The sequence below is a fragment of the Lepidochelys olivacea genome, assembly GCF_965140295.1.
Source record: "Lepidochelys olivacea isolate rLepOli2 genome assembly, chromosome: 3".
Taxonomy (NCBI): domain Eukaryota; kingdom Metazoa; phylum Chordata; order Testudines; family Cheloniidae; genus Lepidochelys; species Lepidochelys olivacea.
In genome coordinates, this window is record NC_140413.1 from 135,601,114 (window position 1) to 135,622,141 (window position 21,028).

At 40.1% G+C, this 21,028-nt stretch overlaps 1 protein-coding gene across 1 annotated transcript in view; it reads right to left on the reverse strand.

Moving 5' to 3' along the window:
* Positions 1-16,330, reverse strand: part of LYST (lysosomal trafficking regulator) — a 127,518-nt gene extending 111,188 nt beyond the window's left edge. Inside the window, exons 1-4 of the mRNA XM_084625190.1 lie at positions 16,268-16,330; positions 11,631-11,829; positions 5,411-5,501; positions 927-3,021 (exon numbers count right to left, since the gene is read on the reverse strand). Coding sequence (XP_084481316.1) covers positions 927-3,021; positions 5,411-5,501; positions 11,631-11,822 — 2,378 coding nt within the window. The 5' untranslated portion in view covers positions 11,823-11,829; positions 16,268-16,330. The remainder of the gene's footprint in view (positions 1-926; positions 3,022-5,410; positions 5,502-11,630; positions 11,830-16,267) is intronic.
* Positions 16,331-21,028: the final 4,698 nt, after the last annotated feature.

The window sequence follows — 21,028 nt, forward strand, 5'->3', positions numbered from 1 at the left end:
AATCTTTCAATATTCACAAAGATTGTTTTCTAACAAGCTTATAAATTTCTATGCTCACCAGAATAGCTAGATTTTGTCACTATCAGTTTTCTCGAGATGTTATAAGTTTGGTTCTATTATGCATCCAGAGCAGTCTGTCTTTATAACAGTCACTTCACATGATAGATTGAAATTTTCAAGGTTGCAACTGGGCCACACAGACCATAGTCCCTTGCAGGAAGGGAAGAATACATCCTTGTTTGTGCTTTTAGCACATACCATACTTTAAGGGTAAAAAAACGCTCTCAATTTTTCTAGAATCTTCCCCTTATACTTCATGTTTTGCAAGTGCTGCAATTGTTTAACTATTTTTTAAAAAAATAAAAAAGTGAAGGTTTTCTATAAGAGATTAAAAACAAAAAAGAGTAAAGCAACAAGGAAGCAGTTCCTTGTCATTTTGGAATTATAAGAAATCCTACCTCAAGCCTCAAATATAGTTTGTTTGTTAGAATTATGGATGTACTAATAATTCTATGAATGCAGTTGCAATGGTAGATGTTAGACATAATTCTATGCAGTCTAATTCCTTCACAAAAAAGGCACATGAACCTATTCAACATGCCCAACTAACTTTTGCTTGAGGAATAAGAAGTGCAGAATAGGTTTGTATATCGCATTCCGTATAAAGGTTTTACACATTTCAGTTTTGTAGTGTAGATACTCTCATCCCAGATCTGAGACCTTCTGGGGTTTATGAACCTATTGAAAAAAGTTAGATAATAAAGGTCTCAATCCTAATTATTTACATGGTCCCCATCACCTTCATTTCCAAGTGTGTGCTGCTACCCAACCTCAAATTTATTACGTATTAATCAGTGATTAATGTACAAACATTTCTGTAATTTACAGCTACAGTTTTCCCATTAATAAATAAAAAATTAACAAACCTGGATTTAAATAATGCAGGTAGTGTCTGTAAATAAATTTGAAGCACCTCCTGGGGCAAACATCGGCTATGACAGCTGCATACGTGATTGCATGCTGCAGTTATACCGAGCTGTTGAGAATGATGAGCTAACTCAACCCCTCTCTGGAGCACTGGGTTATATATATAGTTGTATAACTTCCACTGAACCACCACATTGCCCTTTTGGATTAAATGGCAAATGTGGCTTGCTATCTGCACACTGCGTTGTCTGTCTTCTTCAAAAGCAAAGTCCTGGTAAGCCTCCAAAGCATCCCACTTCAACAACATGTCTTCAGATCCTCTACTAGGCAAAATCCCTTGAAACCTATAAGAGGGACATGAAAAATTTGATGCGAGACCAATATCAGTCGAGTTGCTTTGCAGGGTATCTTCTAGCTCAGCAAGCTGGTCACAGTCAATAGTACAAATATTGCAGGCTGCTTGTATAATTTTTTGAGACACTTCAGTTCCTCCCAGTTGATCCAATATAAACTTGCTAAGGATGCTCAATATGTGCTGTTGAAAGTTTTTTAACACTGGTAACTTGGAAGCTCGAAGTAATGGAGTAATCACAGACTTTGGGTCCATACAACAACATATTCCTACATTATGTACACCTGATAGAATCTGAGCACAGGTGCTGCTCAAAGAAACTTGCTGCAGCAAGTAGAAGCACTGATGAGCACAAACAGCAATGCAACAGCAGCGTTCAGGATAATGAACTTCTCCATGTACTACCTCCTCAAAGGGGTTTCTGGAAACCTGGTTTTTAAAAGCAGAAACTGGAAGCCCCGAGAGATCTCTGTGGTGATGCATGAAGTGAGAATACTCACATCGTCTATGCCTCTTTCTTGTACACATTGACTGATGAAGCTGTTCTGATTTCACTTTTTTGATAGTGCTGATTATTTTCATAATGCTGTTGATTAGGGCTTTTAGATGTTCTGAGGCTTCGGTAGTTATTTCCTCACCCCTTGCGACCAGCCATTCCATTTGAAGCACTGTCATTTCCAATAGTTTGAATCCCTGGTGTTGTATAAATTCGTGAACGAGATCTATAGCTTGACTAAAATAAAACGGATTGGAAGCTGCACTCTGAAGACAACAGATCAGAATCTGCAAAACCCCTTCTAGAAGCTCAGGTAAAAGGAGAGCTCTGTGGCGATACTTGGAAAACACAAAGTTATCTTGAACCTCCTGTAGTGTTTTCTTTTGTCTTGGAGCAAAAGGATCAGACTGCTTTTCCAAACAAGTTTTAATTTTTAAAGCGGCTCTAAGTAAGTCTGTTAGATTTTTTCTCAAGTTGTCAGGCATAGTTTCAGCATTGGTAATATCTATGGACAAAAGGTGCAGCACTGTTCTAAAGAGCATCCTTTGAACCAGAGCCACAGGTTCTTCTGTCCAGCCTGCAGAAACCACTTCACTTTCTGCTTCACTACTCACATTGCAACAGTCTCCAAATCCTGATAAGAATTCTATTAAGGTGGGCACTACAGTGGCTGCAAGTGCAGAATTGTGATTCAAGGTAACATCAAATTTACATACTTTTTCTAACAATGACAACAAGACATGGCACAAGTCAAATGGAGAATTGTCCATGCTGCTGACCATTGCTGCCGCAGCGGACTCAATTTTAACCTCAGATTTTGACTCTTGTGCTGGAACGATCTGTGTTGAATTTTCTAGACTCATGGGATCGGAATTAAAACTTCGCACTACTTCTGCCAGTAGGGAATCACCTGTTCTTGCAAGGTAGTCATCCCTAGGTGGGTATGTTATAAAAGGCTGTAGGATTTGAGACCGTCTGTGTTTAATCATTATGGTAGTCTTGTCGTCTGAATTGCCTTCTGAATCCGAAGTGGATAAATGAGATTTTCTTGCATCCCTCACAGAATACCGATGGGTGATTTTGCGCTGACGCCTAGTTTTTCGAGATGAAGAATTTAATTTTACAGGAGTCTGAAAGGATGGATGAACTATTCCTTCTAAACTTAGTTTTTCCCGTGTAGATCTCAAATAACTTGAATGTGTCTCTTTGGGCAGGCATATGTCAACTATGAAGGGTAGATTAAAATCTGTTGAAAGAAAAATCAGCATATACATTACACTTCAAAGTAACATGATCAAACTTGTATTAAATACATTTGGAGCACTTTATAACTTGAACATACATATCTTCATGATACATATTTGGTTAGTGTCTCCGAAGGTTTCCCACGGGACATTCTTTGCTTTTATTCATTCTTTAAACACCTCCAGGATAATTAAACAAAAAACATCATCACAAAATGGCTATTTACAATTCAGATTCAGCAATCTGATTTTCTTATTCTCAAAACAGGGACCCACCAGTTTCAGTTTCCTCCTATTAATAATCAAAATCTGGACTTTGAAATTTCTCCATTTTTTCCTTGAACAGCAGCAGCACTTCATTTCCCTTGCCTAGATCAACACAGACTAGGTTTTTGAGACAGAAAAAATTATATTTAGCAAAATATGGGTTTAGAAACCCCTCTTACCTGTTAAAAATCCCCTACTTTAAAGAAGCACACTAACATGCTTGGCTCTGGCTACATCAGAACAATACAACCAAAACATTAAAACTGACAAAGAGCTACTTAACAAGCTTTTACCTTTTACTGCGCTAACAAGTTGAATACGATTGCTTTTACAAGAAAGTAATTTGTTCAAATAGAAACCTAATGAAAGAATAAGCACTTAACTTACACCACTATACCTAGTCACACCATTGTACAAAATTGTCTAATTGCACAACACCCATGTGAGGTATTATAAAGCTTATCCTCAAACAAAGAGGGATAAGGCACACACAAGAAAGAAATTCACCCAATGCAACACAGCAAATCAGTGGCTAAGCTGATGTGAGAATTTAGTGCTACCCGATTCCCAACCCTGTTAAGAGAATATAGTACATGGTTCTCTTTAACAAAGATCCCAGAAAATGCTTGGTAATGGAAAAACTAAAAAAAGTGTGTATTTATAACAATGCAAAACTTGGTGAACTAAGTGTCTTAATTTAAGCTTCTTTCACTCCTACACAAATAATTCCTAAAAAAATATTCTGAATAAAAAAAACATATTACAACTGTTAAAGTTGACTTTCAAGGATCCTAATTCCAGTAGTTTTACCAATATGTGCCAAAGTTATTTTTTGATGGGGGGAGAAGAGGGGGAAATATCTGACACCCTTAATGCACTGAATACCCCCAATAGTGAGGCCAAAAGTGACATCCAAGCATATAATGTATATTGCTAACAAAAATTTGAGAACATCCAATGACAGCCTATTTGCTTTCTGCTTGTACCATGGATATGAAATGTAAGACTGCTCAGGGGTTTATGTAGGATTTGAGGATCATTATTAAGGGGTGAAATAGCCATTTTTAGTAGCCTGTATGCCTGGACTCCAATTATATCCAATAGCTAGAAACAGACATATAGGATGTCTCTGCATAAGTACTTACATACCCATTTTTCAGCAGTGATGCAGCTGCACTGGTGCTACCAATGCATAACTACTGTAGACCAGTTGCAGAGATTTTTACCCCCTACTTAGGAGCTCTGTAGATGAGATGAGAGGGTAGCAAAAAAAGCCTGTCCCTGGGTCAATGATAGAATTTAAACCATTCATAGCATCAGTGCAGCTGCACCATTGTTTAAAACCAGGTAAGACGTTCTCGCTGATCCTCATGCTTTATAAAAAGGCACAATTCTAGTGCTTGAGAAAGACCCTTATAATCAATTGCCAAAAAAAAAAGTATACTTCATGCAGTCAACGGGAAAGACCAACTGGAAAGAATGAAATCTTATTGAAAAAGAGAAAGGAGAAAAAAGAGAAAGGGGAAAAAAATTATACAGAAATGCAGCCCAATAGCTCCTAATGAGAGAAATGTTTCTTGAAGTTTACCACGCTAGTAATGCTAGCTAGGGATTCATCTGGGAAATGACAAAAATATTTTATAAACTGTACACAAACAGGTTTGAGACATTAATTTTTAAGTGATACATTGTTTTAAACTAATCCTGATAAAGTCACTAATTTATCACATGTCCACAAGCAGGCTTGTACTTGAGTCAGTCAAGCTGAAAATTAAACTGGGCTTAGCTGCCCCAAGATGGGCAGTAAATTACACATACAGTAGACTATCAGACTTGCTTTATAAGTATGGTGAATCTACACATGGTAATAAGACTTAGATAAACAAAGGACTTAAAATATAGAGGAATGTGGGGACAACTCTATGTAAGATACTTTAGTCTTCCTTCTATTGGTAGAAAGTATACAGAACTCAAAAAAAGGAAGTCACCAGTCTGAAATTTAAGACTCATTGCCTGATAAAATTCCTTATTATGTATGGTTTTGAATCCATCATTTTTAAGTCACATTATTACAATACATAATTTTTGCTATGATTCTGATAGTGTAGTATGATGAAAACATACCTATCGCTTTTTCTTCTTGGACAGGTATTTTCCACACCAATGGTAGAAGTGACAGGAGGAGAGTTAGAAGTTCTTCTCGACATGTCAGCTCCTGGATTGGAAACAAAAGTATTTTTAAAACTTCATGTTTTGTACTTTTACAGAAATAGCTGGACTTTTCCATCTGCCATAGATGTCCTAACGTAAATTTTGTTAAGAATTAAACACTCAGTTCCCTGCATCCCCAAAAGCTACACTAGAGAAATAACTAATCTATGCAGAAAAATTGTTCTGACCATAAGCCACAGTCAATCAGAAAGCATTGCAAATATTTAGCACATCTTTGCAATTGAGTCAATAAATGTCAAAGTTATCCAAACCTTTCTTGTTGAAAGACTTCCTCACCCAAGGGAGGAAAAAACATTAAGTGAAAACTGAAAGCAAGTAACTGTTGATCTGAAGGGAGGCCGTAAGAAACAGAACTGTGGGTGCAAGACATGCTTTTTTTTTTTTTTTTTTCAAATTAAATAGCATCTGTATTGCCTTCCCACATTTAAAAAAAATGTCCTTTTGAGGCTGTAAGTTACCTATTAAAGGAAGAAGTTATCTGCAACAAGGCACAATGGGAGAATGGAATTCTGTGGAGGGGAAAAAAGTTTATATTCCTGTAATTTTGTTTCTCTGAAATTGTCATTCCTACCGAGATTCTGGAACTCTCAACACTAAAAGAATTTTGAGCACAGAGGGCAGCAGGAAACAGGATAGAGCAGGGGTGGGCAAACTTTCGCCCGAGGGCCACATCTGGGTGGGGAAATTGCTTGCAGGGCCATGAATGTAGGGCTCAGGCAGGGGGTTGGGGTGCAGGAAGGAGTGTGGGGTGTGGGAGGGGGTGCAGTGTGCAGAAAGGGGCTCAGGGCAAGGGACTGGGGCAGAGGAGGGGTATGGGGTGTACAAGGCGGCTCAGAGAAGGGGGTTAGAGTGCAGGAGGGGGTTCCACATTCCCGGCCAATGGAAGCTTCGAGGGAGGTACCCACAGGGAAGGGCAGCGCATGGAGTTCTCCACACCCTGTCCCCCCCGAGGCTGCAGGGACGTGGTGCTGGTCGCTCCCCGGAGGTGGCAATCCCACAGGCCGGATCCAAAGCCCTAAGGGGCCAGATCTGGCCCCCGGGCTATAGTTTTCCCACCCCTGGGATAGAGCATGAACAAAAACTCCTCACTGGCCTTCATACACCACACTCTGTCAGGGTCAATACTCCTTAAGAGCGGAGGATTTTCCACTAGTCTCCACACTAAGGAACTAAGCCCCCAAGACTGGAGTTTTAGCAGATGCTTTTCCCTGAAGAAACAGTTTTTCAGAAGCCCCAAGAAGCTGTGAAATCAGCTTGCAAACATGTTATATTGTTCTTGGGAGCCAGGTAGATGATTATATTTATTTATAAATCAAATAAATAAAAGTAAAAAATACCATCTAGCTCTTATATAGCACTAATCATCCATACATCTCAAAGGAGTTTACAAACAAATAGTGGTCAGTATCATTTTATAGTGAGAGAAACTGAGGCACGGAGACTAATTTGCTGTGGTGGCAGCACCAAGGTTTCTGAGTCTTCTTCTCGTGACTGGGACTTGGAAGAGCTCCATCCCCTTGTGCCGAGCAAGTGGAGGGAGCATCCAGTCTCTTGGATTTAGAGGAAGATGTAGCCCCATGCTTATGGGAGTGCTTCTGAAGGTTCCAACGAGGCCCCACCATGGGGTCAGCTCTGGCACCAGAGTCAGACGTTGTAGTAGGAGGTGCATGCCTCACTGAATCAGGCTGATGTTCGAGAGGGTTCTCCAGCCTCGGTCTGAGTGCCGTCTCATGCCATCTCCATGAGAAATTTGAAGCTCAGCCTTCCGGCTTCTGCTGGAGAAGGATTGACAATTGCTACATCTAGTGCAACGTGAGTTTCTCCCAGGCAGTAGAGGTAGCATTGATGGCCATCACTGACCAAGAAGGATTGTGGGCAGGAGGCACAGATTTTGAAGCCCAGGATGCTGGGCACAGTCATGCGACTGCCTAAGAAACTGGGGGAGGGTGCATCAGGTGAACTCACAATTCTATTCTAAAACTATAAAACTACTTACTACTAAAACTAGGAAAGATAAACTAATAAAACTCTAGATAAAACTGGTTATTAAATTACAGCTGTGATCTTGTCAAAGTTCAGAGACGAGGATATTGAACATTCCAACCTGGACAAGGGGTGGTGAGAAAGAACTGGAAACGTGGTCTGTTCATCCTGCCCTTTATTGCCTTGGATGGAAGCACAATGCAAGTCAGGGTACATGCACGGACCAACGGATACTACTTTCAAGTTCTCCGACTCCAGGCACATGGTGTGCATGCATAAACCTCAATGGAATACAATAGGGTTATTGAAAGAAGAACTCTACCTCTTTTGCACAAGTTAACATTGCTGTTATGTAATACATGGATATTTAAGTCAGTTCTTATGGTCTTGGAAGCTTGTCTCCAGAGACAGGAGAATGAACCTCTGTCTCCTGAGTACCTATTAAAAGGTAAAAATATATATTGCTAACAGAGTTTCTCCTGGAAAGGAATGAACAATAGCTTTCAGCCCAATGTGAGCAGGACAAGTAGGTCTGTATAATCAATTCAAGATAGCTACTTTTCCAGATGCATTTATTTATGCAGGAACTTTACACAGTGTAACCTCTTGATTTCAGTGGAAATTTTAAAGAGGGACCTGCAGCACCATTGGTAAAGTATACAGTTAACTGCAAGCTACAGTGAATGTTTTTCCCCGTTACTTTGAAATCACATGTCTCAGCTACACCTTTGAAATGTTGCCCATTTATGCATATGTAGAATGATATCTTTTAATTACATGATCAGATACTACTTTTCCCCCAGGACTTCTGTCTCATTCAGCGCACAAGATAAACACATGGCACAGAATTATGGTTGCATGGAAAACCATACAATTGGTATTTATTAACTTTCAAAGGCTTCACTTTGCAACCTAAAGGCTAATATAGTTTGTGTCTGTAACTAAATGCATTAAAACACCTCTCCTAATATGGAACCAGGCATATAAATTTTAGTGGTGGTTCCATTCAGGTCATTACAGCCTATTCCGCTTGTTCCAGTTCTCTGTCACCCACTTCTCCTATGCCCAGGTCTACTTCCTCCCTTGGGCTGCTTTTTGCCACTTCCTTCTCCCTGACCAATGGGAAACTGCATAATAACAAAAGGAAAGCGTACCTGTCAAGACTATTTCTCTTTTGTTCTTCCTTCCCCACCTCAATTGTTCTCTTGTTCCCCATAACAAAGAGCAAGAGATTCCTAAAGATGTTCTTACAAAAAAGTTGCCACCTATACTGCTTAATACAGTGAAACAGGCAGGTAGTATTATCACTAGAATCAATGGAGCGAAAGGTAGGAATGAAGGCTTGGTCTACACTGAAGTAGTATCTGCATAGTTACATCAGTCAGAGATGTGAAAAAACACCACCAACTGACAGTTATGTCAACAAAACCTTCATTATGGACGCAGCTATGTCCAAAAAACAGTGCTTCCTGTCAACATAGTAACATCTTTCAGGGAGATAACGTTCCTACATGGGTAGAAAAACTTTATTAATGCAGGCCAAATCTCTACACTAGAGGGCAATGCCAGCATATCTATATCGGTACAGTCTCCACAGCATAACCTCTTCCTCCTGCAGTTCTCCTGACCAGTCTTCTACTGAATTTATTTTATCCTTGTTTTCTACTTATCTACAAAATGAAACCTTCAAGCACTTTTAGCACATTTCATTTTGCAATGAATCAGTACAAGTGAGAAATAAATGAAAATTTGCAATGTGCCAAAAATGCAGTGGTCTGCTATTAGGTACATCAGGTTTAGGGAAAAAAAACCCCAAACATTCCTATATTATATTTTTATATATTTATAAATATATAATAGAGCCCAACTCACCCCAAACAATAAGACTAGACAATCATACACAGCTGTTATAATGTGTTCCTCAAAGCACTATATAAACGTTAATAGCTGCCCACTTAACAGCTTTTACAAGTGTCAGTTAAAAATTATGTTAACTGACCCGGTATCAAAATCTCTCTCTCCTAGGCTTCCATCAGTTAAATATGAAGTTCTGATGACAAAAAACAAAAAACCCAAAACCTGTCTCTTATCCACAGATACAATATAAACAGAAAGTAATACAGTTAAATTCCCTCTAGACCTGGAGTGTAAAACTAACCCACAGAAGATATTAATTAGAACCTACTGTGCATCAAATTATATGAAGGTTGGCATGAACACAAATAGTATCAATATTCTACAATACTGTGGTTTCAACATGTTCTCGGAATTAGAATTAGGATAATGACGAGATTCTGAATCCCAAGATAATTATTTTTACAGGTTTAAATTCCATAAATAGCATTAACGAAGAGCTACAAAATTTGAGTGGGAAATTTACTGTTCTCCCTGGTACTTACAAATCTTCAAAGATTCATAAAGTCCTTACACAAATCTGTAGGTGCCATCATCTATAAAAAACATTTAGAATCCACAGAGACTGTAAAAGTGCATTTGTAATGTCAGTCCTAAAATTCTACACCTTTGAGACAGTGCACTGCAAGGAACTAGTTCTAGAATTGTCTGAATTTCTACTAAATGCGAATGAATACTCAAAAGTTAGAAACAATGCAGTTGTAAACAGGATAACTTATAAAACAAATAACTTAATGAGACCATGAAGCTTCATCTGCACCATATTAGATAGGTAATAACTGCATCTTAGTTTATCAGAGAGCTAATGTAATATTAAGAGTTGTGTTTTGCAGATAGCAGTACCACCTGCTTTTATGGAGATTCTGTTTGCCTTGTTTATTAAAATGTGTACTTTGTAGGGAAGATTTCTGGGTTGCTGGATTAGCTGATGTTGACATTATTTAGAAACAAAGACAAGAGTTGAAGACTATAGTATTATTGTTTAAACTGGAGACCACTATCAGAATAGATTAGAAATGTGATTATGGAAAAGAAGTGCACACAAACAAAAAAGCAACTATTAAAGACTTCACTACCATCTTGAATTTAATAGGCTTTTTAAAATTCCAATTTCTGTTTAAGTACAGTATGGCTTGTACATTTAAAAAGCATTTCAAAAAATACTAAATTTTTTCGCTCCGTGTTGATGTTATAAGGGTTTTTTTAGCAAGGGATAAATTGATTAAAAATGGGAAAACGCAAAGGGCTGGCAAATGAGCAAAGTGAACAAACTGAGAAAAAACATTATCAGCGTGAGCTAACTTTTCAGTTAAGAACAATGCTTTAGATTTCTGTAAGAGTCTGGTTGAATGGGAGAACCTGGGAGGAAACCCAGAGATGCATGTGAAATAGGAGATCACATTCTAGGGTGTTGGTGACACAGCGTGCATGGATATTGAACAGGAATGGCAAAAAAATTATACGCAAAAGCTTTTGGGGGGGAGGGGGGAGGAGACAGGACGACAGAAAATTGGATTTTTGACAACATGAGACTTAATTGTAAGTGTCTGCTTTCCTTCCTTTCCCTCCCCCCCCCCCGCCCACCTTGGGCTTTCGGTTGAGGGAAAGTCAAAATTCTCTGCTAAAAATTGAGTGAAAAAAGAGTTTGTTGGTTTTGCTGACATTTTATATAGGAAAAAAACCCAACATTTTCCAACAAGCTCTAGTATTTTAGCCTCTGAACAGTGGCGAGGAGATTTCCAATACTGCACTGTATAGCATCTCTAGAAGTGGGTGTCTCTCTCGTTTAGGCCTGCACCCCAACTACAAATTCTAGTCCCAGTACTGCAGTCTGATCTTTTAGCACAGACCCCGGAAGACCACCATGCTAGTGGATCTAGCTAGTGGAGCACTAGCTGTTTCAAAGGAGCATGCATTTACCTATTTGTCCTTTTTCTAGTAAGGACAGAAAGAAAACTGCTACTATTAAACAAAATAAAAAAAGTTTATGGTCTTTCACACTTCCTTTTTAATCATGTTCACACAAGACCATGCAAAATAAGAAAACCCAGAGAAGAAAGTACAAAATCTCAAAGGGAAAATACAAACAAAAAAGCTTATCAAAGAGGAACATCCTGCCACAAACATATTTTCTTCAAAAACACAACAGCAGAAGTGCAAGCTGCTGTAATGCAAATATAATCTACAAGTTACTCAAAACTATGAAAACTATTACCTGATCTATGTTGGAATTGAGCGTGGTAAGCAAAGTAAAACCACGACCCTGAACAAGGTATTGTCCAAGTGCTGCCATGTGAGTTTCCTCCTCTTCCTCCTCCCTGGCCTCAGCCCTCTGGACAACAGCATTGCAGAGACGATTGACATCTATCAAAAATTCACGTGCCAGTGAATTACTGGCACTGCTCATGTCTGAGCTGCAAATACAAAAAAGAAAAACAGAAGTATCAAAGAGTATCCTTGAAAAAGTTTACAATTCTCAAGATTTTGAACTGCACATGAAGTCTATAAGACTCAACAAGTTTAAAAAAATTATTTCTATTAGTTTAAAAAAAAAAAAGTGTGGCTTCAGCTATTTTCACCCTCCATGAACTACACTAAACGTAAGTTAGTCACTAATATCCACCATCTGTAAATTTGACGCATTTCTGTCTCTCATCCAGATCATGAGATATTTTCATATACTCATGATTGTTTTTATATTTTCTAACTATTAACATGCAACACTCATTTATACAATATCTATTAAATATACTTCCACAAAGCAAAAAAGTTTCCCTTGTGAATGTATAAAAGGAAATTAATGGCTTAATTCCAGTTTTCTAGTAACCTAGAAGTAAGCTGTAATGCCCAGACCGCATATTTAGCAGCAGCTAAAACTTAAAGGAAAATGACTAAGTCAGAGGAAAATCAGACATCCCATGATGCAGGATTTTTTTTTTAAAAAAAAGTCTAAATAAACACTGTGAATTCAAACTAAATGCATCTTCTCACTCTCTATAAAGTATGCATGCGTACTGTATACATAGGCTGGGACTTTGTTCAAAGAAGATTAAGAGAGCTAAATGCCCAAATCCTATTGAAATTCAATGGGATTTGGGCATCTAGCTCCCTCCTATGGTTTTGAAAATCCCAGCACCACTGCACAAGTGAGGCACAAGTACAGTAACTCCTCACTTAAAGTCATCCCAGTTAACCTTGTTTTGTTGGCGATTAATTAGGGAACATGCTCATTTAAAAGGTGTGCAATGCTCCCTTAGAGCATTGTTTGGCAGCCGCCTGCTTTGTCCACTGCTTGCAGAAAGAGCAGCCCATTGCAGCTAGCTAGTGGGGGCTTGGACTCAGGGTGGACTGGCAGCCCCCCAATCATCTTCACGCTCCCCTAAGTTCCCTGTGCATAGCCGCCAAGCAGGCTATCAATTGCGGCAGTTCAGCTATCCCTCCCTGCACTGCTATGTCCTGCTCCTGCCCTCTGCTCTGGAGTTGCTCCCAGGAGCCTCCTGCTTGCTGGGGGAGGGGAGGGAGGAGAATCATAGAATATCAGGGTTGGAAGGGACCTCAGGAGGTCATCTAGTCCAACCCCCTGCTCAAAAGCAGGGCCCATCCCCAATTAAATCATCCCAGCCAGGGCTTTGTCAAGTCTGACCTTAAAAACTTCTAAGGAAGGAGATTCCACCACCTCCCTAGGCAACGCATTCCAGTGTTTCACCACCCTCCTAGTGAAAAAGTTTTTCCTAATATCCAACCTAAACCTCCCCCACTGCAACTTGAGACCATTACTCCTTGTCCTGTCCTCTTCCACCACTGAGAACAGTCTAGAGCCATCCTCTTTGGAACCCCCTTTCAGGTAGTTGAAAGCAGCTATCAAATCCCCCCTCGTTCTTCTCTTCCGCAATCCCAGTTCCCTCAGCCTCTCCTCATAAGTCATGTGTTCCAGACCCCTAATCATTTTTGTTGCCCTTCGATGGACTCTCTCCAATTTATCCACATCCTTCTTGTAGTGTGGGGCCCAAAACTGGACACAGTACTCCAGATGAGGCCTCACCAATGTCAAATAGAGGGGGACGATCACGTCCCTCCATCTGCTTGCTATGCCCCTACTTATACATCCCAAAATGCCATTGGCCTTCTTGGCAACAAGGGCACACTGCTGACTCATATCCAGCTTCTCGTCCACTGTCACCCCTAGGTCCTTTTCCGCAGAACTGCTGCCTAGCCATTCGGTTCCTAGTCTGTAGCTGTGCATTGGGTTCTTCCATCCTAAGTGCAGGACCCTGCACTTATCCTTATTGAACCTCATCAGATTTCTTTTGGCCCAATCCTCCAATTTGTCTAGGTCCCTCTGTATCCTATCCCTGCCCTCCAGCATATCTACCACTCCTCCCAGTTTAGTATCATCCGCAAAGAGGAAGGGAAGCTAATGTCCGGGTGTCCCAGTTGCCTCTGCTCCTGCCCCCCGCTTACTCCTTCTCCATACAGAGCTGGGGGGGACACGACAGGGCTCAGGACTGAGGGAGATTGCTGGCCACAGCTGCCATCTCAACTTGCTGATCTACTTAAAAAGGCAGGTTTCAGAGTAGCAGCCGTGTTAGTCTGTATTCGCAAAAAGAAAAGGAGTACTTGTGGCACTTTAGAGACTAACCAATTTATTTGAGCATGAGCTTTCGTGAGCTACAGCTCACTTCATCGGATGCATACCATGGAAACTGCAGCAGACATCATATACACACAGAGATCATGAAACAATACCTCCTCCCGCCCCACTGTCCTGCCCCCCCACACACCCGATGTGTGTCTCTGTCTTCCATGCCATCTCCCCTCCCTCCATTCATGCTGCCTTGTACAGTGTGAGGCTACATTAACAACGTGTTAACCCTTGAGGGCTCAGCCAAATGCAAGATCATTTAGTAGTAAGGCATTCCCTGGGAAATATCCCACCCTCTAACTTCACCACCTCAACCAAGCTTCACAATCATCATCGCTGTGTACAGTATTAAATTGTTTGTTTAAAACTCTGTGTGTGAGTGAGAGAAAGAATAGTTTTTTGTCTGGTGAAAAAAATTTTCCTGGATCCTAAACCTTCCCCCCCCACCCCATTTACATGAACTCTTATGAGGGAAATTGGATTAGCTTAACATCGTTTTACTTAAAGTCGCATTTTTCAGAAACAAAACTACAACATTAAGCAAGGAGTTACTGTAAAGGGACTCCAGCATCTTTCCCAGGATAGAGCAGGCTTTACTTTCAAAAATCAAACTTTTAAAAACCATAAGTAAATTAGAACAAAACAGATTTAAAACTAAAACATCTCAATTTCTAATGAAGTTAATATTCAGTTTTGGATCTACCAGGATGGACAGTGGCCCTTTTAATTAATCAAATGATTGAAATAAATATTCATTAATAATGCATGTTGCTCAAAATGTGATTCTACTTTGGAGAAGACTCAAATGCAGTAGAGCAAGATTACTTTCAATTCTTCACATTATATATGTCCAAACATTTGAATTTTACTTTAAAATAAATGCACACAGTGCACTGGATTTCAGTATTTGGACACTATTTTTTAATATTTTTGAAAGCAAAAAATAAGAAGAAACATGTCTAGATTATCTCCTCCCCGCCCAACTATTATGAATTTTCTCTTTCCTCTCGTAAATAATATTATGGTAATATTGTTAGTTGACCAGTAACACACACCGGCAATTTGAAATGAACAGGAAGGGAAAATTATTTACGTTGTAACTTCTAATATTACAGAAAGATCAAAAATTATCTATGCTACTGAAAAAGGCATAGTGAAAGTGGCATGAAACAGTGGTGGTGCAGTAGAAAAATATTGGGTGCACTAGAATACACAAGAAGTGAAGAGCATAAATGCAGTATGACTCATTTCAGTTACTGGTAACAAGACTAAATATAAGAACCGAAAGTAAATTTAAAAATAGAGTTAAGATGTGAGATCAGTAAGAACAGGCCCAGGTGTGACTCCCTCCACACCAACGAATAGGAATAAGGATCTCAAGGACTGCTTAACTCCATTCTTTAAAATACTTGTATTAATGTTGCTGAAATGGAGGAAAAAACCCTGTGCAGTCATTATGTCAAATATGTATCTTAAAATAATTTTAAACACAAGCCTACAATAATTTTGGGTTTAAGAAGTTATGCGATACTCAAAAACTCATCATGTGAATGTTGTGATCACTACTTCTTCCACTGAAAGCTGCATTTTGCATGAGCACCTTTTCATTCATAGCAATAAAATTGTACACTTAAAGAGTACAGGTGTCTGTAACATCGGACATCCTAACACTAAGTGTTTGGTCATAGAGAAATCTCTGGCCAAGACACAATTGGAACGAGGGGCTGGCAGGGTGGTTTACATACATATGAAAAAAATGTGGCATTCAGGTCCAATCATTGCAACTTATGGTGCAGGCAGGAGCTAGGAGCACTACAAAAGGTGAGCCTTCAGCCTTGTGCAGTGGAAGAGTGGAAGAAAAAGTATGCTTTGTGACCAGAAAAAGGCTAAGCATGACAAGAGATCTTTGGAAGGAAAATGAAATGAAGGATGTTAAGATACTCAAGGAAAGGGAGAGAGAAAAATTCAAACAGAGATGAAAACAGAGACAAGAAACTCAGAAATGAACTCTTCCTTGTAAGAGATTTCAGTCTCCCCTATTTGAAAAAGAGAAGTGAGGTAAGTGTTGTTTTTTAAGTGTAGAGGCATCACTGATCTTAGCTGGTACCAATTATGACTCATGCAAATGCTACCAACGAAAATGCTATGTACACCTATGACGTAGAAATAAATATTTATGGTGTGTAATGTAAATGCTAACTGCTACTTACCAGGTTGTTGTTTTTAAATACAGCTTCTAACACATTTCTTTTCTTTTTACAAGAGAAAAAGAGATAAAACTTTAAGGAAATATTCCCAGAATTTATCTGTAAGACAAGAGACATGTTTGTAAGTCACAATGTCTTTAAAAAAATATCTGTAATATGCTATTTTCTAATTCTGAAGTTAATAAAGTTTAAATGTAGTGTTTCATAAACTTATGAAATTGACCAATAAATCCCTCTCAAGTCTTTTTTGAGTGTCAGGATGGAGGATTGACTCTGGTAACAGGGAATAAAGATTATGCAAGCTAACAACATAAAACAACATAAAAGCTACTGTAGTTCAAATATTTCGAGGCAAATTATTGACAAATGTTTTTCCACAGAAGTGATGCTAAAATTTTCAGATTAGCCATCATTTGCATGTATACACAGACTTTCTGAGCATTAACACCTGTGACTACAAATGAGGAGCAAATATTAGAAGCCATGAATTATACAAACAAATGTAAATGCTTGAGAAGTGCATACACAGGTGTAAGGACTAACATAACTGAATGCAAAGATGGAGGACCCTTATTTGGGTGCTACCACAAAAACATATAATATCCAATATCTAAAGGCCTAAATATGGGGGGGGGGGGAGAGAGAATTCATGAGTTTAGGAAAGAAACAGTAAATCAAAATCATTGCCAGGCTTACAATCATTATTACAATACAACTGACAAAGTGGGCAAGACCCTACCCTAGGCGAGATGAAAAGTAAGTGCTATGCTTAGGTAGGAAGAAGTATGCAGCATACAAAGATAAGATAGTCTTGGAGACATACAAAGATGGCTAGGAAAAAAAGGGATCCAACTTGTGACTCAGATGGCAGACTAACTAGGACAACAAGTTTAGGAAAAAAGCTTGCGCAAAAACCAAGGACCAGAATGAAGCTCCAGGTGTTTCACATGACGTATCTATCTGACAGCCCTCTCATGCTTCCCTGTAGTCTAGCCAGGCTACAATGTTGACCTGCAGTAGTTTCTCCAGCTTCAGGCAGCTATCTACCCCATCACTAGTTCAGGCAGGGAGTGAAGCAAAGTAAGTGACTCTCACCTGTGAGTAAAAATCACACAAGGAGATGCACAAATCTTGGCAGCTCTGGACATAACTATAATAAAACTGTCTAGAACTTGCAGCGTTGGGCCACACAGACACAGACAGTTATAAACTTTAGAGAAAATATACTAAATCAGAACATTTAAAATAGCAGTTTGTCTGAAATAGCCATGAAGGAAAATTACTGTAGACAGAGCTCCCTTTATGGCTCTTTGACTAATCACCAAAATTTAAAAAGAGCAGTTGTCAATCAACTGGAAAATGAAGTTCCTGATTATCAATATACTTTTCCCCCGTGTCTTTACAGTGTAAGAATTAAGGGGGGAAAAGATTCTTCTGGTAGTACTTAAGTAACCTGAATCCCTCATTCTTTTCTAAATAAAAGGTACGCTTCAGAAGAGTTATTTAATGTTTTTAAATATCCCAAAACATGGCGGTCTTTGAGTGACTATCACATACAACATCTCCCATGCTTAAAATTAGGACAAATATTTTTTAAAATATAAAGGCCATGATGCCGATCATGTAGCCTCAACTATGATTCAGTTTGTCAAACTGTCAGCGTTTGTTTCTTTTAACTTTTCAAAGTGAACTTTTATCTTCATCAAATGTCAACTGCTCAGTTTTCTAAGGTAACATGAATCCTTACCAATCCTCCACAGATTTCAGCCTCATGTTTCATCTGAGTTGTATTTAGAATACTACTTGTAGTTAGTGCTTATATACAGTAACACCTTTTGACTGAAGGTGCTTTAGAGCAATGGCTCTGTAAAGCAGACAGCAAGTATTCTACCAATTTAACTTAGGTAAATGACATATTTTCAAGGCTGTCCACTAATTTTGGGTGGACCATTTTAGTATCCTGTTCCATATGCAAAGAGGTGCGCACTCACAACTCCAGTTGACACCACTGCGAGTACATGTTGTCAGCATCTCTTGGAAGAGGAAGCTGGGGGTAAAATCAAGTGCAAGAAGTCTCAAGTTGAGCACTTAAACAATAAACATTTCTATAAATAAGAATTAGTTCATAAAAAAGAGAGGGCCTTTGCAAGCATCACTATTACCTCAAATGTGTCCTAAAAACTTATCAAATATGATAGCTTAATTATAACGTAGGCTGTATGGAAAGCAAATCTTTAGCATGTATTACATCTGTAATAGCAGCAAGGAGACCAGAGCAAAATAGCCAAGTAGTTTTCTGTAAAAATACCTTCTGCCGGTTTCTTATTGTTCAGTTTAGCAATTTAAGCACTTGATAAGACATATGAAGTGCTTTTAAGATCAATAATGAATGATTTCTCACTGTGATACAGTACTAGCATGCATTGTATACAGCTAAAGCTATGAAAACACACTTATATCGTATATTGTTAGACACCTTCTCTTCCTCTTGCTGACTATAGCATTGACACTGGTCTCTCACCGACTGACACTTGCTCTTATTCTGAAGTAGCAAGCAAGCAAATTAATATGATTAAGAAGAAGTAAGTCTAGAAGGCCAAGAAGCAGCCCTACAAATGTCCCAGTATCAAAACATCCCTGAGGAACTCTATCAACATTGCTTGGGCTCTTGTTAAATGGGCCCACCATCTCTGTGGAGGTAAGGTCTGAGCAACCTCATAAACTGGTTAATGCAGGACATAAGAACAGCCATATTCAGTCAAACCAATGGTCCATCTGCAAAATTCTGCAAATTTTGTTGGCCAATAAACAAACATGGAGGCTCCAGCATGGCAGTGGGCAGCACAGGCCACTGACTGCACAGAGATGGGAGATCACCCTGCATGCAGCCCCTCACCTTCCCGGGACACAGACTTGGCTGTGAGGCTGCACCCAACCCTGACACAGCGTAAGGGCCAGACCTGCCCCAGAGGGCCATGTCTGGGGCGGGTGTGTGTGTGGGGGTGCAGAGCCAGGAGTAGTTTCTGGAGATGCGTCTACCCTAGCTGCTCTCTGCATGGGAACTGAATTCCTTCCCCACTCCCAGCCCAGCTGGGACTAGCAGCTGAACCCAGATGGGGTGCGGCCACCAGATGGGGTGGGGGGGTGGGGGGGAGAAGAGGAGGTTCTGAATGAGGGAGGAGAGAGGCTCAGCAGGGAGGTCTGGGGGAGGGGGCAGATGCATAAGGGTTGGGCAGATGGGGAGGGGGGTGGTCTGACCCAGCACCATCAGAGGTGTCTCCAGCCCTGCCCCCACCCAGTGATTTACCTCTATGCTGGCTGCTCCGGGTGCCGAAACGACGCACCCACACTGCTGAGGAGGGGCGCATGACTTCCTTTTGCGACTTCCTTTTGCTTCCTCATCAGAAAGTCACTTTTCTGCATGGAAGCAAAGAAATCCACACGGGACATGAATGCTGTGTGCGTGCAGTGGCACAGAATTCTTCCAGCAGTAAATGAGGATCAGTTTGGCATGATCCAACTTCAGTTTGGGAATGGCTTATGGGATGATTGGGATCAGGGGAAAAGGTGTACATCAGAGCCAAACCCCAACTGAGGTGCAAGGCTTTGGTCAAGGAGCTCTGACTGAGACCCGCTTGACAGCAAAACTGACTGTTCTTCCTGTTGTCTCTTGTCCCAAAGAGATAGCTGGTTAGAAGGCCCCATTCTGCAAATATGGACTTCAGCACACTGGACTTCAGATATCACTTACTATTCTGTGAAAAGTTCCTGCCAACGTGATCAGCCAGGAGATTCTGAGCCCCAGATAAGTGAGTGGCTGTAGGAATAATGCTCTCCTTGATGCAGAACAGCCAAAATTTCCTCACCTCCTAACAGGGATGATTGGAGCAAGCTCCTCCCTGCTTGCACACGCAGTATATTATGGTAGGGCTGTTGGTGAGCATGTGAACTGCAGAGTCCCTGATGTGATCCCAAAAGGCTCATCAGACATCATAAATGGCTTGAAGTTCCAGGGTGTTGATATGCAGGGAAGCTTCCTGTTTTGACCACAAGCCCTGAATTTTCAATGTCCTTGGATGTGTTCCCCGGCCTACTGAGGAGGCATCAGTGACCTGGTTGGTGAGGAACAAGCAAATGGAAGGCCCTGGCATACATTATATTCAACTACCTACCATGGTAAGGAGTCCAGGATTGCTGGAAGCACTCAGACCAGCCTGTCCAACAAATGTCAACCCGGACGATAGACCAACTTCAGCCACATTTGAAGAGGACAAAGGCACAATCTCATATGCTGGATTATGTATGTGCATTCAGCCATAATGTCCAACAACCTGAGGCATATACGGACCATGGTTAAGATTGATGCCGCAGAACCAGACATAGGCCATGAATTGTCATAGTTCATTCTGCAGAAGTGTTCTCAAACTGAGAATCTAGAAGGGCCCCAATAAACTCAATTCTTTGAGGAGGTACAAGTGTCAATTTTCTACCTAGACAAAGAGCATGCTACTCTCTGCTGGTGTTCCCTTACAGAAACTTTCAGTTACACGAGTACATATTTCTGAAACACCAAATATTATACTTTTTTCTAAATCCAAGACATCAGTCCTATGTATGTTTTAGTGCTATGTGCCACTCTGTATGGGGCACAGAACCCATTTTCTGACTGACTCCTTGACTATGCAAGGTCCCTTTTTGGCAATTTTGTATGGCATAAGAATAAGTATTTGCATCTGTATTTGTTAAAAACCTGAAGATACCAAG